This window comes from Suricata suricatta, chromosome 1 (genome assembly GCF_006229205.1).
Source record: "Suricata suricatta isolate VVHF042 chromosome 1, meerkat_22Aug2017_6uvM2_HiC, whole genome shotgun sequence".
Classification (NCBI taxonomy): Eukaryota; Metazoa; Chordata; class Mammalia; order Carnivora; family Herpestidae; genus Suricata; species Suricata suricatta.
The window spans coordinates 107889312-107913022 of NC_043700.1; the positions used below are offsets into that span (position 1 = coordinate 107889312).

Below are 23711 nucleotides of genomic sequence, written 5' to 3' on the forward strand. Positions count from 1 at the left end.
TGCTATATAACCTGTGTTCTGAAACTAACGGGGATTCATTCTATTTTTCCATACTTTCTAAATTGTCAACAAAGACAATTATAAAGGTAAAACATTTCAAACTTTAAAAGGGTTAAATCACTTAAATTCCTTGAAAAGAATTTCAAATTTCTTTCTCAAATCTCTAACCCGTATCTTTTGCTCAAACTTGGTAATCCTCACCAGCTAGTCTTCACATTCCGTCACTCTTTGTTAGAGGGAAGCCCCACATGCAAGAACTCATGGTGGGTTGTGACAAACAGGGAGGCTGTCCCCCGCACAGGGGGTACTGAAGTTACATCTCAAGCCTTTCAAAATTTCGGTTAGTTGACATAGCAATCAAACAACTAAATTTTAAGGCATAGTTTCTGAATGTGGTTTTGAAAGTACTAATTTTTACATTCTTATACCAAACACACCCTAGGATCACCAAACATTGCTGCAGTATCCATTAGCCTGAGTCATGGGGAATTGAGAGGTTAATCTACCTTGGAATCCAATGGTTTTGTTATATCCCCATCAGAAATACGCAACTCAACATTACACGGGGATTGTATTCTCCTGGTTGATTAACAAGACTTAGTGTTGGCAGGGGTTTGGGGAAACCGAATGGATCCCTTGTCTGACCAAAGGAAAACAGGGGCCTCAGCTGATGCTTATGTTGTGAAATATTCCCTGGAAATGGCAGTCACAGAATTTCAATCACTAAGATCACTTGCAAAAATCCTGGAAACACACTCTGGGTAGTCTTGTACAACCTCTGTGGGTCTTGGGTTCCCTCATTTGTAAACTGGGGATAAAGTAGGTGTCACAGAGTTGCTGAAGGGACTAAATGAAGATGGTAAGTAGTTTAAAAGTCAGGCACATGGCAAGCCCCGTGTTAGCCACCACTACGGAGATGCTATCAAGTACCATCATTAAATTCTTCAGTTCTTATGCAGCTTAACCACTTACTAGTTCTTCTACAAAAATGCTTAAAAACTGTGTCTATCAAGAGGTTACTTGGCAGTGTGCCACAATTAAGTGTTTAATAGGCCAGAAAGATTTCTGCTTTTTTCCTTCCTATAAGGGTAATTGTTTATTATAATTGAGAAAACATTCCACTGCACGAGAGATCAAAGTTACACCACACCAGTAACAGGAACAACTAAATTGAGGAAAAGGGTCAAAATTTATAATCCTTTTGGCTTCCAGATTCCTTGGCTTGTGCAAATAGCTTGGGGGCTCTGCTCTATTCTCCCTTAAGATCAAAAATAAGCTTGACATAATCTGAAAAAATGGTCTTGGAATGTAACTGAAATGAGCTTATGCATGTGGAATATTTGAAAAATACTTGGTAGTCTCAGCACTGTAAGAATGAGCTATTATTATATTACTGTCTTTACATACTTATTATGAATTGATATACAAAGCTTCCAAGAATATGACTAAGGCCTGTTATTTCTGAACTGGATTATAAATCCAATTTAAATTAGAATTTGAACTTCACCAGACCTGTGACAGGTCTTGTATACAAAAGGAGCTCATTCTTTGCTGAATATGGAGTTCTAAGTTCTCCAAAAACAGACCGTTTTTGAACAGAAGTGAACTAATGAAATGGAGGGCTTAAATACGATGGTGTAAAAAAGATCCCATTCCAAATAACTTGTTAATAATAACAAGCACTGTCTGTTCTATGAATTTTGAAGCAGGTTGATGGATATGATGCAGTGGAATTAAAAGAAACATCTGGATATAAGGGTCACTCTTCTCAAACCTTCCCAAGTGTTCTAGAGCTCCCATCAAAAAATTCTACCAATCACTGGCTTCCATTACTGTCTTTCAGAAAGAACAATCAACTAAAAATCATGAAATCCCCAAACACCACATAAGAGAACAAGCCTTTGATTTTTTTTTATTACTCAAAAAAGCTTCATTTATTTAGCTTTCTGACTCTGTGCTTGTGCCTTCAACACTTTCACAACGATTTTCTGCTCCTCAATAAGGAAAGCACGCTTGATCCTAGAAAGAAAAACAGCAAATGAATACTTTAAGATAAAACCCACTGATTTAATAGATGGCAAAAGTACCATAAAAGTATTAAGCAAAGCAACCAGGGAAGACACCTAGAAAAGTAAATGTAACCTACAAGTACAGACTGAACACTTAGGAGAGGAAATTAGATGGCCAGACCCTTTTGGCTCAAAGTCTCCTGTCTACACTGGCAGTCCAAGCAGGATAATCCTTCCATTCTATGCCAATTGTACCTGCCCACCTCTTCTGAGTCATGAAGGAATTACACGGGAAAACAAAACGAAGGGTTGAAAGCTATTGGCAAGAGGCACTTTATCAAGAACAAAGATTCCAGAGCCTGATTGTCTGGGGCCAACTCTATTAGCTGAGTGATCTTGTGCAAAAAACCTTCTCTATCATAAGGTACCTAAATAATCTCATGCCTATTTCACGGGGTTTTTACGAAGATTAAACTTGGAAGGAGTTGTAATATGTGTACTCTGAACCTCCATTTAGAGAAGTACATTTTATTAATCACTATTACTACAGTGCATGGGACCTGGCAAATAGCAGGCACTCAACAAAGTTACCTCCACAGAGAAAGCACTGGATTCCCACAGAAAGCTTCCCATTTATGGTCTCTACTGGCACTCCTGGTTTTCTAATAATCTGGCCTAAAATCCCTGGGGTTTGGACTCCTTCAAATTTCCCCAATGTAATCACATTACAGAAACACAACTGACTGATGCCACTTTTACTCCGAGTCCTTATAAATTCGCTAAACTTTGATTCAAAGATCAGACTCCTATCAATGTTACAGCTAATACTAACCTATAGGCAACTGGTAGATCGACATCCAAATCTCCAAGAACAAGGGCCTGAGAATTGGATTTCAATAAATGTGCCCACGATTATGTATAGCAAGGTCTGGGAACCAAAGACTGATAAAATGCCAAACTCCTCCAGCTAAAAAAAAAAAAACTAACGCAGGACCCTTCCTTTTATCTCCATAGATCTTACCAATCTCATTGCTCATTCCTTCACATTCTTTGCCCTTTCAACCTCTCGACCAACATTTACCTGTCATCCAAGCTTCAATTCAAACACCATTCCTAGAGTCCTAGCTATTTGAAAGTAGTTTCTCCTCCAAACTTCAATCATTGTTCAATTTTCCTATAATTCATGAAAGTTATATTTACCTTGGTTTAGAAATCTAGCTGGGCCACTTTACAGAACATGCTGAATAAACAAGGCATCCTACTCTTCTGAAGCAGCTCCCTAACCTGTGAAGACCAACCACCTTCTAACCCCCGCCCCTTAGGTCTTTGGAGGCAAGTTATGTGGAACAGTGAGGTTAAAAGCAAGGGTCTCAATAAAACCTAGAATGAATCCCAGTGCTGCTCCTTACCAGCTATGAGAATTCAAACAAGCCTTGGTTTCCTCACAGAAGTAGAACAGTCCCTGATGCACTTTTGACAACGTTTATCATTAAAAACTCCACTGCCTCCATCTACCTATGCCACCATCAACTCCTCCACATATCCCAAAGTCCTAGTCCTCTCCCTGGAACGCTCTCCTCTAACTCACTCCACCAGCCTTTAGTCTTAATGCAGGTGCCACTGCCTTAGCCTTCACAAAAGAAACGGTTCCAAGCACTCACCTCTGGTTCAAAGAATAAGTTTTAGCTTCTGGCACAACAAAGGTCTCCCTCCCTGCTCAAAATCCATCAATTTCTACATGTTTAAGGATCGAGCTAGAAGTCTGTCCTTTAAGTGTCTTCGTGACCTGTGATTTCTACCTTGTCTATTGCCTCCTGCAATGCTCTGCTCCAGCCACACCAGAACTACATGTAGTTACTCTCTTCTTACACTTTTAAGACCTCCCACTCTCCACCTACCTGACTGGCCAAAACCTAGTAGTTTCTTACTGACCTCCTCCACAAAATCAAGGTCATTTTAATTTCTACATCTAACATAAGGGTGCCACCAAGTCCTAATTGAATTAACGTGAACCAGTACCTTTGCTGGTTTGTACAGCATCAACTGCCCCTAGTCTAGGAAGGGCTCTAAAATATGCCACTTGTGTTTACATTTCACTAGTCTTCTAATGATTAGCATGCAATGTAACACACACACACACGTTTAAGAAAGTCCATTTAGCATTATATTTACCTGTCACGAACACACTTAGCGCACATGGAACCACCATAGGCCCTGCTGACGTGTTTTTTCGTCTTAGACAACCTCATAAGAACTTTAGGTCTTACAGCACGAACCTGCACAAAGTCAATGTTGAGATTATTTTGTGATGCTTTAACAGAAAAAGAAACTGTACATGACATATGGCAAGTATAAACACTAATTTAGGTTAGAACAGGAAATGGCATACTGATTTATCTGAAAGGCATTTCACTGTACTTGTCAGACAGGCTTTAAAAGGCTGTGTTCTTGACAGATTCGGATCGTGGGTGCTCAGGACTTCGCAAGCCTTCCTAGCAGTAACCTCTCCTTCACCCAGTCCCTTACCAAGGTACTAACGTTCCCTAGTTCAATGCTGGTTCTGTTATTCATAGCAAAAGGATCACTTACTCCTCGAAGTCGGCCTGGGCACACGCCACAGGCAGATTTTGGTGCTTTCCCAACCTTCTTAGTATAAAGGTAAACGATTCTGTTACCCGGAGTTCGGGACCTAGAAAGTGAGAGAATAGGGAATAGGCTTAGTATTCTGCAGGGTAAATGACGGTATGTCTTTGAAATTTTAGAAATACTTACAGCCTAGTTTTGTTAGAGGCTGTGTTGTAGGACAGCCTACGACGGTATGTCAAACGTTGGACCATCCTGAAGGCCTATTAAGAATGGAATAAAATTGCATTGTAGAAATAACTCAAACCATACAGCAAAAGAGCGGCACATAATTTATACATTCTGTATACATATTCTTATATACAATAGTCCTCAAAGTATCTTACGAGAAGAATTATTTTTAAAGTACTGATATTTAAAGGTGACTGGTAAGAATGCAAAGAGACCCGTGTTTGCTTTCCTGATGGCAATCAATGGTGGCACTTGGTTAAAATTTGCCAGACATATTCCTCGAAAAGTCTGATTCTGTTGGTGCCCAGAAAAGTGCTGTTAAGAAGTCCTGTTTTTTAAATTTTGAATTTTTAAAAAAAAATAGTTTGTCAAATTGGTTTCCGTATAACACCCAGTGCTCTTCCCCACAAGTGCCCTCCTCCATTACCAAGGAAGTCCTGTTTTCAAAGGAAAAGCACACCTGAGCAACTAAGTTGAATCTCACTTAGGCCATCTACTGGCCTATACAGCCCAAGGAGCCAGCTTCCTTGCCTCTAAATTTTTACTGAGTTCACACAGCTGTCATTAGTTACACAGGACAGAAGCTAGCGCCCAACCTAGTGCAGTGCCTGTCCCATAAAAGATGCTCAGGATTCGGGATCTTGCCCTAAAGTAGCATGTGGGACAAGCCAAGTGCCGAAAACTCATTTCTGTATCAGAATCTTTGGATAATGGCATTTTTTAAAATCAACTAGAAATAATACTGAATGTCATTGAGCGAATCGGATATGTAAGTACGTCTATGAACCGTTTTCTCAGTTAACTGCTCAAAGTAACATGAAAACGTAAACAAAACTTGAATCCTCAATTCGTAACCCCAAACTCTGTAATCATTTCATCATACGTAATGCAAAAGAAAACAGTTTGCTTTTGTTATTACACTGACACATAACTAAGACACCAAAAGCGACACCGAAGACCAATGCGAGGGATCCAAGCAACCACCATCCCATTTACATCTCCAAAACCAAGACCGAAACTCCCTATTAACATTTTTATCTTCCTAGCTATTGGCCTTGGAAAAGAAAACAACAGCCCGAACATCCTGGTCTCCAGGCCCCCCAAAACCCGAGAACACCTACAGGCGCAATGTTGAAAAGTGAGCGTAAAATACGAAAACGTTCTGCGACTTCGCAGTCTCAACCAGCCGGACTACACCTCGTAGGTCTCCATAAGCGACCTCGAAGGCGGCAAAGTCTTAGGTGACGAGCTCCGGCTATTCCCAGGTCGGGAAGGGAGGTCCGGAGCGAAGGCGCGCTGAAGCTAAAGGCCGGGGGATCTGATCACCACCAGCTTTCCTCCTGAACCCTTAGCCCCATGCCAGTCCAAAGGGCTGCGCCTGAGATATCCCGGTTCCCCTAATTCCCCGGATGGCGGCCGATTGTAGAAAGAGTAAGCGAGAGAGGAAAGAAAAAAACCTTCCATACCTACAGACGCCGTCCCCGGAAGAGGAAGAAGGAAGTACTTGCACGTTTATAGGTTAAATAGGACTGCGTCGGACAGGAAGTTACGTCATCACTATCGCCGCCATGTTGTACGGAAGCCACCCAGATCCCCTCGGAGGGAGGATATGCATAGCGCCGCCACATTGTACGGCATGCTAAGTGCGCCCTTCCTTCGGCCGGTTTGTGTGTCAGCAATCCACCACGCCACACTAAGATCTTTTGGGAACCGCTCTAGAAACAAATGCAAATGACAAAGGAAATGCAAAGGGCCGGGGTGGGACAAAATAAGATTTATTCGTTCTTAGGGACGATACAACATATTTAATCTTTGGAGCGCCAGCTTTGCAGTTAGACCTGGGTTTAAATACCAATTCTGACACTTGTTATTAGTTGACCTTTGAGGAGTCACTGTCTTTAACCTTACTTTTTTTCTTTAATGTGTCATTCATTCAAAGCACAAGCTTTACAAATTGGATTAAATCCAGTATCTACTAATTATTAACAGTGTTAATTTGAGCAAGTCTTTAAATTTAGAGTTATGTCATGAAAGGCACGATAAAATTAAAGCATTTTGCACAGGTCTTGTTGAGAGCAAGTGCTCAATAAATGGTGGCTAATCTTATGATTATATACAAAGAGCTTCACATGAGTGGTAAAATTTGAGCTGGGCCTTAAAAATGAGGAGAAAGGGGGAAAAAAAACCCTTCTAAAATAGCATGTTCAAGTTAACATTACGTGTCTGTGTATTTTTCTGAGACCAGAATCCTTAGCTTTCATTACTCTGCCAAAGGGATTCATGACCCCCAAAAAAGTAAAGAGCACTTTGTCCAAGCTCTAAGGAAAAATGCGAAAAAGGGCCTTTAAATTTTTATCTGACCATGGGCTTCCTGCAAACATACTGAAGGGCGCATGCTGGTGTATTGGAAAGTGCTCTTAAAAAAATACATCCCAGGGAAATGAGGAAGGTAGGAGCAGGAGACCCACAATGTGGTGGCAGCAGAGGCTTCAGCTATTTCATCTAGGAGCTCTGGAATTAGGGTGGCTCTCAGGCAAGGGAGCCAGCCCTTTTATTCCCACATCAGCCAGGCAAATGTATCCTTTCTGAGTTTGTGCTTTGTGTGTCTTGTTTTAAAAATCCTTTTCTACGCAAAGGTCTCTAAGATATTCACCTGTATTTTCCAGTGATTTGAAGTTTTGTTATTGACTCATTTAGAGTTGTTTTTTTGTGTATAGAGTGAATTAGGGTTACAATTTTCTTTCCATTATGTATGATCATAGTATTTTATCCAGCTTCACCTGTTGAATAGTGCCCCCTTTCCCCAACATTCTGATTTCTAAATTCGGTCGTAGATAGTAGTTTGTACTTCCAAACCTGTGTGGATCTGTTTCTGGCTCTCATTCTATTCCACTGGTGCCCCCTTTCCCCAACATTCTGATTTCTAAACTCTGTCGTAGATAGTAGTTTGTACTTCCAAACCTGTGTGGATCTGTTTCTGGCTCTCATTCTATTCCACTGGTTGCATTGTCTTTTCTTTATTAGTTTCACACTCTCTAAATTCTTTAGAAAGTCAATTACTCTGAATTTTGTTTGCATTTTCATTGAATCTGTGGATCAATTAGAGGAGAATTAATATTTTTATAATATGAAGTTTTCATAAATGTGAATATAGCATCTCTGAATGTATACTTAAGTCCTCTTTAATGTCCCTTAATAAGTTTTTATAATTTTTCTATAGAGATTTGCATGCTTTTGGTTAGGTTAATTTCTAGATTAATTAAAAGTTGGCATTTTCTGATTCAATTGTGAAAGGTGTCTAAACTATGTATTTTAGTTTTTTGTTGCTGACATATAGAAATGCACTTGCATGTATAATTTACTTTCAGCCATCTTAATAATTCTATTGTTTCTAGTAATTTGTATGAAGATTCTTTTGGATTTTCTAAGATTTATTTGAGGCAGTAACTTAAAATCTTCAGACATATCACACATATATAATTTGATAAAATTTCACAAATTGATCATACCTAGATCAAGACACAGTATTAACAGCACTCCAAATGGCTTCTCTACATACTCCCATTCTTTTCCCCTCTTTCCAGGAGTAACCACTATTCTGACTTCTACCCCATTGATAAGTTTTGTACTTTATGTAAGTGAAAAATATTTTTTTGTATCTGGCTTCTTTTGTTCAATCTTATGTTTATAATATTCATCTCTATATTTTAAAAATCCTTTCTGCTACATAGAATTCCCCTGACCAAACAATGAAGGGCATTGGGTAGTTTTCAAGTTTGGGCTATTATGAACAGTGCTACCATGAACATTGTTAGTACATGTACTTTGGTGAAGACAATGTACATTTCAGTTGGGTATAAACCTAGAAGTGGATTTGGTCGGTCATAGAGCACGCATGGTAGGCAGAGGGCTAAGAATTCTAGGATGGCCCCAGTGACTTCTGTCTCATGGTGTTATTCTTGTAATTATGTTATATTACATGGCAAAAGGGATTTTGAAGATGCAATTAAGGTTACTAATCAGTTGACAACAAATGAAGCCAAGATTAGAATTGGGCTGAAGGAATGTTGAAGAACACCAGCAGCTTCTGTTATGCTTAATAAGAATTCAAGGCTGGAGTTTTGTTTTGTTTTTCCTTTCAGTACTTTGAAAGTACCAGTTTGTTGTTTTTTGGTGTGCATGGTCTGTTGAGAAGTCAAATCATTCTTATTTTTTCTTTAAAGAATTTTTTTGCCTTTTTATCCCCTCTGTCTTTTGAAACATTTTCTCTTTAGATTTTGCTTCCATTAGTTTTACTATGATATACTTAGGCAAGTATTTCTTTATTCTGGGAGGTTTGTGGGTTGTTTTATATCTATATCTTGATTCTTTCATGAATTTTAAGAAATTCTCACCCATTATCTGTTCCAATATTATTTCTGCCTCATTCTCTTTACTTCTGAATTCCAGCTACACACTGTATTCTTATCACTGTATCTCTAGGTCTCTCTTCTAGTTGTTAGTTGCAGTATAACAAATCATCTCAAACTTAGTGACATAAAAAAACAATCAATCATTTTACTATGCTCATGGACTCCATGGGTCAGGAAATTCTATAGAACATAGTGGGAATGGTTTGTCTTTGCTACATCATGCCTGGTGCCTCAGTGCAGGGTGACTTGAATGCTGGAGGCTGGAATCATCCTAATGCTTTTTTACTTAGTGCCTGGATTGGGATACCTTGAAGGCTAAACTCAGCCTGAGACAGTCCACTAGAGCACCTACATGGCCTCCCCATAGGGCTTGGACTTCTTGTGCATGGCAGTTGGGTTTTGAGAGGAAATGTCTCAAGAAGGAACATCTAGAAAACAAGCATTCTGGAAACATCAGAAGCTGCGTGGCTTTTTATGGCCTAGCCATAGAAAGGCACATAACATCACTTATCCCATATTCACAAGCTCAAGGTTTTGGTCACTAATTCCAGCATGGGGGTGGTGGGGAAGGAGTTTCCCTACACACTAAGCAAGTCTCTGACACCAGCCAGATGCCCTACAATCCAACTAAATTCCAATACTATCTACCTGGAGATAGCATCAGATCCCACAGGTAAGGGCTCAGGCCTACAAACTGCCTACAAACTGCCACTCATGAGTCCAGATTGTTACCTGTGCTTCCAACCAACTGGCTATAAAACAGAGGTTACCACGACTCCCTCTTTGGTTTGATTAATTTGCCAGAGAGGCTTATAGACCTCATGAAGTCCATTTTCTCACTAGATTGACAACGTATTACAAGAGATAGTAAAGGTACAAATCAGCAACCAGATGAAGACGAGGTCCCAAAAGAAGGGTTGTTTGTTCCCACGGAGTTTAGGCCCAAGACAGCAGCAGGTGCACGTGTTCCCGTTCCCCAGCCAGTCCTGTAATCACATGCTTGGTTCTTCTGGCAACCAGCTCTCAGCTTTAGGGGGGTCCAGGAGTCACTGAGTAATGCAACAAAAGACTTCACAGCCCTTATCACTTAGAGGAGATTCTAAGGATTTGAGGAACTATGATCAAGATGGGAGGAAGACCCAATATATATTTTTAAATTTTAAATCACAATATCACAAGCCCACCTAGATTCAAGGGGAGTGGACTTCTTTCCTCACTTCTTGAAGGATAGAGTATGAGTAATGTAGGATCATATTTTATGTTATTTTTAAAAGTTTACTTATTTATTTTGAGAGAGAGGGAGAGAACAAGTGGAAGAGAAGCAGAGAGAAAGGGGGAGAGAGAAAATCCCAAGCAGGCAGGCAGTGCAGAGCCTGATGAGGGGTTCGAACTCACGAACTAGGAGACATGACCTGAGCCTAAGTCAGACGCTTAACTGACTGAACCCCCAGGTGCCCTGATACTTAATAGATCTTAATACTTAATAGTATCTTAATAAATAATAATCGATAGCTATTTTTTAATATATTTTTAATGTTTATTTTTGAGAGAGACAGAGTGCAAGCGAGTGAGGGGCAAAGAGAGAGGGAGACAGAAAATCTGAAGCAGGCTCCAGGCTCTGAGCTGTCAGCACAGAGCCCGATGAAGGGCTCTAATTCATGAACCTTGAGATTATGACCTGAACCAAAGTCGGGTGCTTAACTGGCTGAGCCCCCCAGGCATGCCATACAGCTATTTTCCTAACACAAGACTTAGTGATGTTTTCTTGCTAAACTCAGGACCAAAATGGAAATGCCCATTTTCTACACTACTATTTAATATTGTGTTTGAAGTATCCGTCAATGGAAATGGATAAGAGGCATAAGAATTAGAAAGGAAGAAGGAATATACTTGGGTAATAAACCTGGAAACCCCCTAAAAATTAATTTTAAAAATTAAATACTAATAATATGAAAAATTTAGTAAGATAGCAGGATATTAACTAACACACAAATATTCATAGCAGTCAGTAAAAAAAAAAACCCAGTTAAATGGAGTAGTGGAAAAGAGGATGCCATTTACATTAGCAACAAAACATTTAAAATACCTACAAATAAACTTAATAAGAAATGTGTAAAACCCGTATGACTGGGGCACTGGGGTGGCTTCTCTAATTTGCAGGGAGGCGTCATAGTCATCTCATTCATTGGCTATTTCTCAGCCTGATAACTTCGAGGCTTACTCTCACTTGCTCTATTTCTTTGTTCCAGGTCCCTTTTTTGGCGAGTCTTATCCTAACTATCTCGTTTAAATTGCTCATTTTTGTCCTTCATTGGCACTCCTAGTCCCATCCCAACCCTGTTCTATTTTGTTCCCTGGACTATCACTTTCTAACATGCTGCATATATCTATAAAATGTTTACTGTACCTTGTCTGCCTTCATTAGAAGTATGTTGCTTGAGTAGGGAAATTTTGTCCTTTAAAACAATTTTTTGGGGGGTGTCTGACTAGCTCAGTAGGTTTAGTGTCTGACTTCAGTTCAGGTTGTGATCTTGCGATTTGTGGGTTTGAGCCCCACGTTGGGCTCTGTGCTGACAGCTCAGCCTGCTTGGGATTCTGTGTCTCCCTCTCTCTTTGGCCCTCCTTCATTCATGCTCTGTCTCTCTCTGTCTCTCAAAAATGAACAAAAGTAAAAAAAAAAAAAACCCTCACTTTTAATAATAAAAATTTTCAATACCTAGAAACATAGGTATTGAAACTTGGAACATAGTAAGCACTCAAAAATATATATATATTTTTTTAAGTGAATGAATGAGATTGAAGATTGTCAAAGAATCGTGAGAGGGAGCATTTGAACTAGAGCTTCCTGTTTAAGGAGAGCTCGAACTTAAGAATTTTAACATTGTTTCTAGATGAGGTTATATTTGTAGTCATTGAGATACAGGACAGAAAGATTTTCACTGTAGAATTTGTACACTTAGTCCCATTATTGGGTATCACACACTATAGACCTCCATGAATTAATGCATTTTATTAATCCTGTGATTATTTATGGAAAGCTGAATTATATTATACTGCATTTGTGTATTAAACTTTTATTGGTTCAATGTAAACATTTAAAATATGTCATGGTTTTGGTAATCTTGCTTTGGCATGTCTTCATTGAAGGGGCAGAGAGTGAATCCCAAAGAGGCTCCATGCTGTCAGCCCCCAGCCTGATGCTCAACTCAAACTCATGAGCCCTGAGGTCATGACCTGAGCTGATATCCAAAGTCAGATGTTTAATCAACTGAGCCACCCAGGGTCCCCAGCGTGTCTTTATTTTTAAATTTATACGTGTCTTCCTTGACTTACAATAGAGTTACATCCTATGCTGAAGATATTGTAAGTCAGACATGTGTTTAATACAGGCGCCTGAGTGGCTCAGTTGGTTGAGGGTGGGACTTTGGCTCGGGTCATGTTTTCAAGGGTTTGTGAGTTCAAGCCTCGCATCAAGCTTTCTGCTGTCAACACAGAGCTTGCTGCAGATCCTCTGGCTGCCTCTCTCTCTCTCTCTCTCTCTGCCCCCCACTTCTCTCTCAAAGACAAACATTTTTTTAAAAATGTGTTTAATTCTCCTAACAATACACAAACATCACAGCTTAGCCTAGTCTCCCTTAAATGTGCTCAGAACATTCATGTGAGCAAAACCATGCAACACAAAGTCTATTTCTTCATAAAGTGTTGACTATCTCATGCCATTTACTGAGTACTGCACTGGAAGTTGAAAACAGTAGTTGCGTGGATACAGAAGGGTTGTAAGTGTGCCGATGTTCACGATGGTGCAGCTGACGCGGGGGCCTGGGTGAGGCAGCATCGTGAGGGCCATCCTACTGTGTACTGCTGGCCTGGGGAAAGGTCAAAATTCCAAGATGGCCTCTTGTGAATGGTATCACTTTTGCACCATTGTAAAGTAGAACCATTGTAAGTTGGGGATGTTCTGTACTGAGCACCTCGAGAAAAGTAGCAGAGATGGTCCAAGCTTTCCTCGATGTTTGAAAGGCCCTGTTAGAGACCTACTACTCATCGCTGTAGCTTTGTGTCTTCTGAACTACTGTGGAGTCCTTTTGCTAAATTGTGTTGCCTGCATCTTTAATTGCTCTGCCATTTGAGCTGTATGTAGTTTAGAGATGATTTTTGCACAAAGAGTTAAAATATCAGAGCATTTTAACCACTTGAAAATTTAGAAATAGGAATTTGAGACAAATTAGATTTTTCTAATAGAAATGTTCTGAGCCTAATGCCCTAAAGGGGAGTAAAGAAACCAATTAACTTTAATTTAAATAATCATGTCTTAAGTAGCAAATGAACTAAGTTCTATTGTTAAAGAACAACTGTATTAAATCCCTGAAAGGTTAGTTTCAAAATGGCATTATTGCAGTGGTTTCATGTTTTACTAATGAAGTAAGTTTCCATTGGTCACTGTGGCTTCTGTTTGCTGCCACACTGGGCATTGTTACCAAGAAGAGAGGAGGGGAAAAATAGAGAGCAAGGATAGAATAATTTAAATTGCCAGTGATGTTTCTGTTGCTAGTAACTTTTTTTTTATAAGTGACAAGGAGAAAAGCTAATAATTTTATTCCTGGGGAAAAATAGTATAAGAAAATGTAAGAAAAACTTGTTTTCTTATGCTAAAACTTATGTATATGACATATGATTTTCTGTTTGTAGTTGCTGTTTAAAAAGAATGTGTTTCTGATGACTGAGACCACGGTTCAGAACTACAATGACTGAGTTTCAGCCGATGTTTATAAACATTAAGGCAACCATCAACAATGTATTAATAAGGTATATATTACACTAAAATCTGGGTTAATGCTGAAGATTTTGGGTGAGCTTATCTAATTAAATAGAAAGAACATGAACTTGGTAGACAAGCAGTTTGAAGTTAGATCATGGAAGGCTTTAAATGCTATGCTCAAAGGCTTGAAACTTTATTCTTCTTATGATTTCTCTATGTCTTCCTCATCAAGTGCTGCCTTTGTGACCTTGGGAAAGCAAGTTAACTTTGCTGAGGCTGTCTCTTTATCTATACTATGGGGCTAATAATCATATGTAATGGGTATGCTGGGAGAATTAACAGAGGTAAGACGTGTGACTGAGCCTGGCGCACCTCAGTGGAAGCTTAATAAATAGTGGCCTTAGTATAGTTTCCTAAAAATGAAATTCCGCCTTTTGCTCTCCTTTATTACCCAGTTTTAGATATCACACAGTAGTATCACATCTTGTGCTCTAAGAATGTTTGCTGTGTTCTTGGGGCAGCTTTTTAATTTCCTTTTGGTACTTTGTAGATGAAGCCCAGAGAAGCCAGTACAGAATTTACCAACATGGGAAATGGCATGGTTTGACAGAAAAGGGCAAAAGAGTTTAAAGAGTTGGTATATGAAAGCCTTGATTTTTCTGCAGATGCTTTTTCTTCAAAATGATCTCTGCCTTGGCTGGCAAAATGACCTGTGCCTTAATTCAATTACTTATGCAAATTAAGACAATTTTTTTTTCCCATGAAGGACGTGGTGAAATGATGCTATAGAAAGATCCTGAGCATTTCCCTTACTGTTTGCTCCACAGCAATACTATTTTGTAGGAAGAGGAAAATGATTTGGCAGAAGGCTCCCCCACCCCCACATAGAAAGCCCATAATATCGTGTTTGTGTTGAAACTTTTCCTTCCAAAATGTCATAACCCCATACGAAAGAGAATTAAAATCCCGTTATTTTAATTTACATCTAGCCACAAGATAAGTAAAGTTATCATTGAAATTCTAATTAAATGGGATGATTGACTAAGGTAGCACATCAAAGAAGAGAAGTGAATATGATAAGTCGGAGACTTATTAATTAGTCTGCATGGAAGAAATTCCAGGGATGTCAAGCTGAGCCTGCTGCAAGGAGAAAAAAAGCAGACAAGAAAACGTTCGTTTCTTTGAAGTTAGGAACTGAGATAGTGATGGAGGTAATTGTGTCTGACTGGATCCAGTAATGAAGAGCTGTAAATCAGACCTCAGAATCGGAGGAAAGATTCAAGTAACGAATGTGGCTGCCCCCCTGCTGCGAAGAAACAGAATGCAGAACACACTAATTGACCCAGCCTATTTCCCAGTAGTTCTCTGTTATTATTTATTAATTTTTAATTTCTGAATTATTTACGTCCTGGGAAATTATTCTTGACAGCCTGTTAGGCGTGCCAAAGTTAATGGAGGATGAAAGGGCTGGTACCAGAATTAGCAGGGATGTAGTCACAGGCTACTGGATTTAATGATTTGGGAAAGAGAAATTGATTTCACACAGCGTGTCACTTTATACTACTTTAGGGATACACCAGCTATTTGATTAATTGAGGAATAACCAATTCAAAGTATATTTGAAGTGTAAATGAGTCACACTGCTCAGCTGTTTATTTTTCCCTCTTTCTGAGACATCGGAATTTTCTTGAAGCTGATGATTAAAAGCTGATGAAGGCACACTCACAAGCTTTGAATGCACACCTGTTGGATTCGTATTACTCAGAAGGGAAGAGAACCCTGATGTACTAGAGAAAATATTTCCACTTCTCTTCTTCCATCTCTTTATGTGATTTCTTTACTCCAGCGTGTGGCGTAGCAATAGTTGGAATCTACATTCCTTAAGAACAAGGCTCAAGAAATTTCTCTTTGGTTTATGGCCTATCAGCAGTGAGCATGATCAGAAAGAAGCAATGCTTGCTCATGGCAGAAGGAATAAACTGAAGAAAAATGTGTTAAAAGAAAATAGTGACTTTATTGAACAAAGGGAAGAAGATTAATCTGTTAGGAAACTGAGTGAGGCAGAAATACACCATCACCATCTAGCCTAAAAGTTCTGCATCATTTTTGACCTCTCCCTTTCTGGCCAACCTCATTAACCTTGGCGGGTCTACTTCTGCCATCTTTGTTCATCTCTCTGGCCTAGTCCTCTTACTGGTCTCCTTAAAGTAAAACCATCCTCTCCCACTGCGTCTGCACCAGTGCTTCTCAAAGTTGAATGTGCAAACAGATCACATGGGTTTGTCTCTCCTCTGCAGGTGTTGATTCAGTGAGTCTGGAAGGCCAGCTGAGATTCAACATTTCTAATAGGCTCCAAGGTGAAGCTCATGCTTCTGGCCCTACACCTGACTTTGAGCAGCAAGGTCCTATGGAACTCTGACAAACTCACATCCTTTGAAACATTGCTTTTGACCATGTAACTCTCATTCAGAAACCTGAAGTGATTTCCAGTACCTACGATTAAATACAGATTCCTTAGCCTGGGATTTGAGATCTTCCTAATGTGATCACCACCTGTCCTACTGGACATATCCTATGTTTCTGAGCTCCCTGCTTTTGTTTATGCTACTTCTTCTTTCTGAAACACTTTTATCTTTGGGAATTCTGCCAGTGCCTTGAGGTATATTTCTAATACCACATCTTCATTATTAAGTCTTCTAGCCTCCCCACTCAACAAGACGAGTTCTCCTTCAAATTCCTTCTCATATTTACATTTTACTTCTATCTTGCTATGAGACATCTCCAATCTTATTGCTATTAATGTACTTATTTATCCTTCTGCATATATCAGATTGTGAGTTCTATAAGGGTGGGGACTGTATTTTATCTTTGTAGCCTTCCTAAGTGCAGGTGCAGAGCACAGAATACGTATAACTGAACTGTGAGAATGTTCCTTCCATAGTCATTCCTATCCTTGCAAACTTTAACATCTCTGGAATTCTTTCAAATAGCCCATAAATTATGATTTTTCTCTACATTACTCACTCATCCTTCCACTTAACAGTTTACTCAAAAGCATTGGCTGCAAATAAAGAGATGAAACCACAAACCTTGCCCCTTAAAATCCCCCCACACACCAAACTTTTATGTCCTGCTTCACCTCTTTGGTCTTTCCTAACTCCAACTCCAAAATACAACCTTAAATCTAAGCAATATTTAATCACCTTGATTTATTTAGAGAGAGAGAGTGCACAAGTGAGTGAAGGGCAGAGAGAGAGAAAGAGAATCCCAGGAGAAGCAGAAAGAGAGAGAGAGAGAGAAAGAGAGAGAGAGAGAGAGAGAAAGAGAGAGAGAGAGAGAAAGGGGCTCACCCGATGCAGGGGTCATGCTCACTGGATGCGGGACTTGAACTCATGAACTGGGAGATCATGACTTGAGCTGGAAGTCAGAAGTCAGATGCTTAATGATGGAGCCACCCAGGTGCCCACCATAATTTTTTAAAAATCAAAACTCTTCTTGATAATTCTTGTAATGATTATAGGTCCAAGCATCATTACTTGAGAATATGGACTGCCTTGAATCCTGAGGAATTTACTGCTCTATCTTGAGTTTGCATATATTCATTCTCCTCTCCAAAGGATAAAACCTTGGCTGTTCAACCACAATTCCCACTCTACTTGCCCAATACCGATTTTTCAGCACCGTACTAGTTCTCAAACTATTGCTCCTTCCTGTCTTAGACTCTGCAACGGTGAGGCTACACACTGTATTTAACAAATTTGCTCCAGTACCAAAATTGTTCTCAAGTTCTTATTCCTTCCCTTCTACTCTTTTTCTCTGCCTTTTTCTCTTTGTGTATCTAATATCCTTGCCCTGCTATAGTTTCTACTCTTAATCTTTATACCCTACCAAATCTGAAGAGAAAAAAAGCATTAAAAAAATCTCCTAATCTTATATCAACTATAAAGATTCAGACAAAAATAAGCCACAATAAGCAATTGTGTCATGATATATATGACATAAAAATGTCCAAGGATCTCATGACAAATAAAAAAAAGAGACAAAGAAAATTGTACTGTGGTTTCCTTTGTGGCAAGTAACAGAAGGCAACTCTTGCCAACAAACAAAAAAGAGAAGAATTCAAGGGTTGCTCAGGGAATAGAAGATAGGATTCAATAGAGTTGAATTTAGGTGAGTGAGAGTGCTACCCATTAAGAAACCGATTCCTTAGTGCCTATGCTGGGTATACGTGCTTGGGTCTAGATCTTAATCTCTGCCCTAAGAACTGATTCACAGGTAGAGTAACCCAAAGAGGGAAAAGAATTGGAGCTGGTCCATTCCCCTTAGGATGTCTCGTTATCAATTTTTATGTGCCCAGAGCCATCTTGGTTCCAGTTCCTCTTGAGTCCTGGCTGTTCAGCTTTTTCTTCAACTGAGTTTTATCAGTGGCAGCCAAGGAACTCTAAGTGATGTAGAGACATTTGCAATAGCAGGAGCTCCATAGAGGTTTGCTCACCAACCACGTGGTGTAGCAGAAATAATTTTTATACAATATACAGGGACCACTCCCTAGTCTCTCAGTACATGAGAGCATTTTACCTTCATGCCTTTTCTCAAGGTTTCCCATCAGCCTAGGATGTCATCCACCCTGCTGCCCTCCTCACTCCCCAGTGCCTACTCTTTTCTTATTTAAAAAAAAAATTTAATGTTTATATATATTTGAGGGGGGGACGGAGCTGAGAGAGAGACAGTGAATGAGCTGGAGAGGGGCAGAGAGAGGAGAGACAGAATCCAAAGCAAGCTTGCGGCTTGACATGGGGCTTGAACTCGCGAGCTGCGAGATCATAACCTGAGCCGAAGTCTGACGGTTAAACACTTAACTGACTGAACCACCCAGTTAAAATAGGCACTCCCATTTTTTTTTAACACTAATATTGCCTAGAGTTAATCTAAGTTTTATTATGAAAAAATTCCAAGTACATCAAAATTAAAAGAATTATACAACGAAACTCACCTATCTTCTGCTGGGATTCAATAATTGTTAACATACTGCTATATTAGCTTTACCTATTTTCAAAGTAAATTTGACATCATGACACTTCTCTGCCAAACATTTACCATGAAAACCCTAAAGATAAGGATATAGTCCTATCTGGCACAATTCCACTTTTATACCTCAGAACATCAATAACAATTCCATGTTGAATTTATCCAATTGTTTCAGGAATGTCATGTTGTTCATTCATTGCATTTGGTTGTTAGGTTTCTTTAGTCAGTTTTCACACAGAACAGTGCACTCTCCTTTTTATCATAATGTTGACTTTCTGAGAGCCACAGGCCAGTTGTCTTGAACAGTGTCTCACATTCTGGACTTCTCTGATTATTTTTCTCATGTTGTCATTCAGCTAGTTCTCCATCTCCTATATTTTTGGTAAACTGAAAGTTAGGTACAGAGGTTTGATTAGATTGGCGCTAAACATTTTTAGCAAGACTACGTCTTAGGGGATATTGTATACTTCTCATTGCATCCTATTAGGGGTCACACTACATCTGTTGTCTCACTATTAGTGATGTTTGATCACTTGGTGAAGGTTATGTCCTCAAGATCACTCCTTTTGAAAGTTCAAATTTTCACCAACTATTTTTCAATACCCACATCAAATGTGATACCTTAATCTCTTCCCCTTATGTACTTTTTTTTTATTTTTAAAAAATTTAAAAAGTACATCTCTATGTCCAAGGTGGGGTTTGAACTCACGACTCTAAGATCAAGAGTCATATATACTCTGCTGACCAAACCAGCCTGATGCACTACATTACATTATGTAGTAATTATCCTTTATTTTGTTAACAATATCTATATTGTACTGCTTTTACCTTGTACTGTGGTAATAGTTTTGACATATGTTTTTCTTGTTAGATGGTGAAATCCTTGAGGGCAAGGTTGACATTTTATTCATTTTATCATTTTTAAGTTTATTCAGAGGAAAGAAGGTATAAATGTATACATAAAATACATCTCATTTATATTTGAAACCCTAATGTCCAACACATAGAAGATTGTTTACAAGGTATGATTGAACTCTGGCCACTCCATCCTTCAAGATGGTCTATCAGTGAATGAAATGATTTTGAATGTACTCATTTGTCATAAGTTTTCAGTGACCTTTGGAACCACAGTTTCAAACAAATGGAGGCTCCACTTTGAACAGTGGAATCTGGAGGGTACCCCTAAAGAACCATGGCCATTCATTATTGATCAAGCCCCTATACAAGTCCAATATTGAAAGGGTTATTTTATGGGTTCTGGGTTAAAAGTGGTTCAAATAATGACACCAGGTAGCTGTCTGAAATCAACAGGTAGATTTCACTCTATACCAATTCTAAAAGACTCACTGAGAACAACCCATTTAAGAAAAGGCAATCAAAGGAAGTTCCAGGAGCAGTATATACTAATATTACTTAAAAAGCCAAAACATATAGCAGAGATAAAGCAGAGGGGAACCATAGAAAGTCTTTACTGGGATGTTTCTCTCTGATACCAACACAGGAATGAGGAATTATTTAAACTTTTAGTTATTAAGGAATATTAGAAAGCAAAAAACAGTATGGTTCTCATGTAGAAATAAACCAATGGAGCAGATTGCAGAGTTTAGAAGTACATCTTTATGTGCATGGGAATTTGATATTTGATAAATGTGGTGCCATAAAAAATGGAAAAGAATGCCTTGTTTGGTATATGGTATTAGAAAAACTGGCCCATCTCTTGGAGAAAAAGCTGGACTTTTGACTTACAAAGATGAATTCTAGATGAATTAAAAACTTAACTGAAGAGGTGAAAATACAGAGTTAAAGAAAAAAAAGAAGAAAATCTTTGTGAGGGTTATTAAACCATGAAAGCGCACGTCATAAATAAAAAATTGATGATCTAATTACATCAGTATTAAAGATTTTGTTGTTGTTATTCAGTGAAGGCTACCAAAAACAAAGTTAACAGGGAGAGAATAATTGCAGCAGCAAAATGAATATCATTGCTGTCCACTAAAAATATAATGGGAGCCATATATGTAACTTAAAATATTCTAGTAATCATATTTAAGAATAAAAAAGAAGTGACATTAATTTTGATAGTATATTTACCCAATAAACCCAAATATTGGTATTTCAACATGTAATCCAAAAAGAACACTATTAATGAGACACTAAAAAATTTTTCTATACTAAGTGCTTGAAATCTGGTGTGTGTTTTATACTGGTGTGTAGTACATCTCAATGTAGATGATGAATTTTCATTGGAAGTACGTAATTTACATTTGTATTTCATAAAAAGTTGACTCACATGCCCCAGTTTTTCTAAACATAGTTAAAAATTTTCCAGTAAATATATTAAGTTCCAAAAAATATTTTCCTTTAATATTTGCATTCACGTTGACAAAATGGTTTATTTTTAGAAGAATTGATTTGACACTGAAACAAAAGCATATCAATTTAGAAAGCTACATTAATCCAAGTTAAGTAAGTTCACCAACTGTTGTGTCTACTTAGTATTATTAACATCGAGTTCGAACGGGTATTGCGTAATTTGAAAAGAAGCTCTAAATTTAACAATATAACAAAGCACTCTTCAAAGTTTTTCTCACGTGTTCTTTTTCTTTTTGCAGTCAAATTATGTAATGCATTGTTTACTGTTAGAATCTCCTGCACTTTGATTCATTTTAGAAAAATGAGTAAAGTCATAATTATCAATTTGTATTGTGAAGCTGTCTAGCTGATCAAAGCCTTTTAGAGTTTTTTTAGGGATTAATATTTTTAAAGTTGATTTATTTTGAGGGAGAGACAGAGCAGGGGAGGAGCAGAGAGAGAATCCCAAACAGGCCCCACGCTGTCAGCATAGAGCCCAAAGCAGAGCTCCATCCCATGAACTGTGAGATCATGACTTGAGCTGAAATCAAGAGTCGGATGCTTAACCAACTGAGCCACTCAGGGGCCCCCTTTAAGAATTTTTAATTTAGTTGGGGTCCTGGGTGGCTCAGTCGGTTGAGCATCCGACTTCGGCTCAGGTCATGAGCTCACTGTTCTTGGGTTCGAGCCCTGCTTCAGGTTCTGAGCTGACAGCTCAGAGTCTGGAGCCTGCTTCCGTTTCTGGGTCTCCCGCTCTCTCTGCTCCTCCCATGCTCATGTTCTGTCTCTCTCTGTTTCTCAATAATAAGTGAATGTGAAAAAAAAGAATTCTAAATTTAGTTAATTCATATATGGTTTCACTCACATTGTTATTTTCTGTCTTAGATTGTCAAATATTTAGTAAATATTCCTTCTGTTTTAGGAAAATCTTTAGTTGTACTTAAGAGTATCTTTTAAAAATCTTTCCATGACTGTGTCAACACGCACTGACAACAAACACTGACAAGGTCACAAAAATCTTTGTCTTCTGTTTCTTTCAACAGTTCCTTAAGTTGGAAATGATTCATATCATTTGTACATATATATCAAATAACTTTTAAATAAGTATACCCATAACACATTTCATAGTGTCTGCTTCAAACAACTGAGCACAAATATTTTCAATATGTTATACTTTGGAATGAAGCAGTAATGAATGGGACAGTAGCACCTTGTTTTAAAATTCCAAAAAGTCTAGTTTTTTGGCCTAATAGAAATGGGTTACTATGTGTCATGTTAGAAACACAATTTTTATATCTTGCTGAAATTCTTTGAAGGTATAAAAGATTTAAAAATATCCGCACCACAACTTGATTTCCCCTTCTCTGATTTGATAACATTTCATAATTTTGGATGTCCTTTGAGAAACTGATATACCAAAGTATTGGTGGACAATAGTTCTTATGTGACATGACCCATGTAAAGCTAAAGAAAAGTATGTACAGTGTTTTAAATTATGAATCAATTGATCTTTGATATTATTAGGAAGTCTGTGAGCAATTGTTTGGTGGTTTAGTTGAGATCTTTTACTTTTTGTAGAATATCTTTTAGGCTTTCTTTATAATTTTCTATCGAAATTTCCATTACTGAAATCATTTCTTTTATGACCATGTCTAAAATACTTTTCTATTGATTGATTGATAGATGCAAGATGCAAGAGTCCAAAACATTTTTTAGATAATTAAAATTATGAGCCCAGATCCTATTATAAGCTGATAAGAATTTTTTTTTTTTTTTGCTGGACATTTAATTCCCCCTTCAAGCTAATTTCCTTGATACTTTTTTACTAGCAAGAGGAAATTTTTTACCAAGTTCACCATGTATTTGCTTAAAATATCTCTTAATGTTGTCCAATTTATGACTTGAATATTTTTTACTTTCTTGATTTTGCGGAGCTGCAGGAAATTTCGGTTTCCATTCATTGTAAATTGGTGACACACTTATGGTCTTTTTTTTAATTGTCCCAGCTGTTGACTGCTCTTTGTATCTCCACTTGATTCTGGATCAGAGTATGTTTTTATTTCGTGTTTAACATAGATTCGTTTACTTTTAAGCTAGAAAAATTATCTAATTATATTAGAATTAGTATGATAGGTATTTAAATCTAACTCTCAGGCAAAGGAAAACTAGGAGAATTTGTTGCCAGCAGACCTACCTTTAAAGAATGGCTAAGGGAGATTCTCTAAAGGTATTGATAACTGCTGGCCTAGAACTTGACAGAAGGAAAGAACAATGGAATGGGTAAAACTAAGGGTAAACATAAGAGATTATTTTTTCATCTTTTTAAATCATGCTTGA

General features: G+C 38.2%; 1 protein-coding gene across 1 annotated transcript; it reads right to left on the reverse strand.

Moving 5' to 3' along the window:
• Positions 1 to 1886: 1886 nt before the first annotated feature.
• Positions 1887 to 6313, reverse strand: RPL34 (ribosomal protein L34). The gene is made up of 5 exons (XM_029942090.1): positions 6290 to 6313; positions 4782 to 4855; positions 4599 to 4698; positions 4182 to 4285; positions 1887 to 2019 (listed from the first exon to the last, which is right to left on the reverse strand). Exons 2-5 carry the CDS (start codon positions 4844 to 4846, stop codon positions 1935 to 1937), a joined length of 354 nt encoding a protein of 117 aa, XP_029797950.1. The 5' UTR covers positions 4847 to 4855; positions 6290 to 6313; the 3' UTR covers positions 1887 to 1934.
• Positions 6314 to 23711: the final 17398 nt, after the last annotated feature.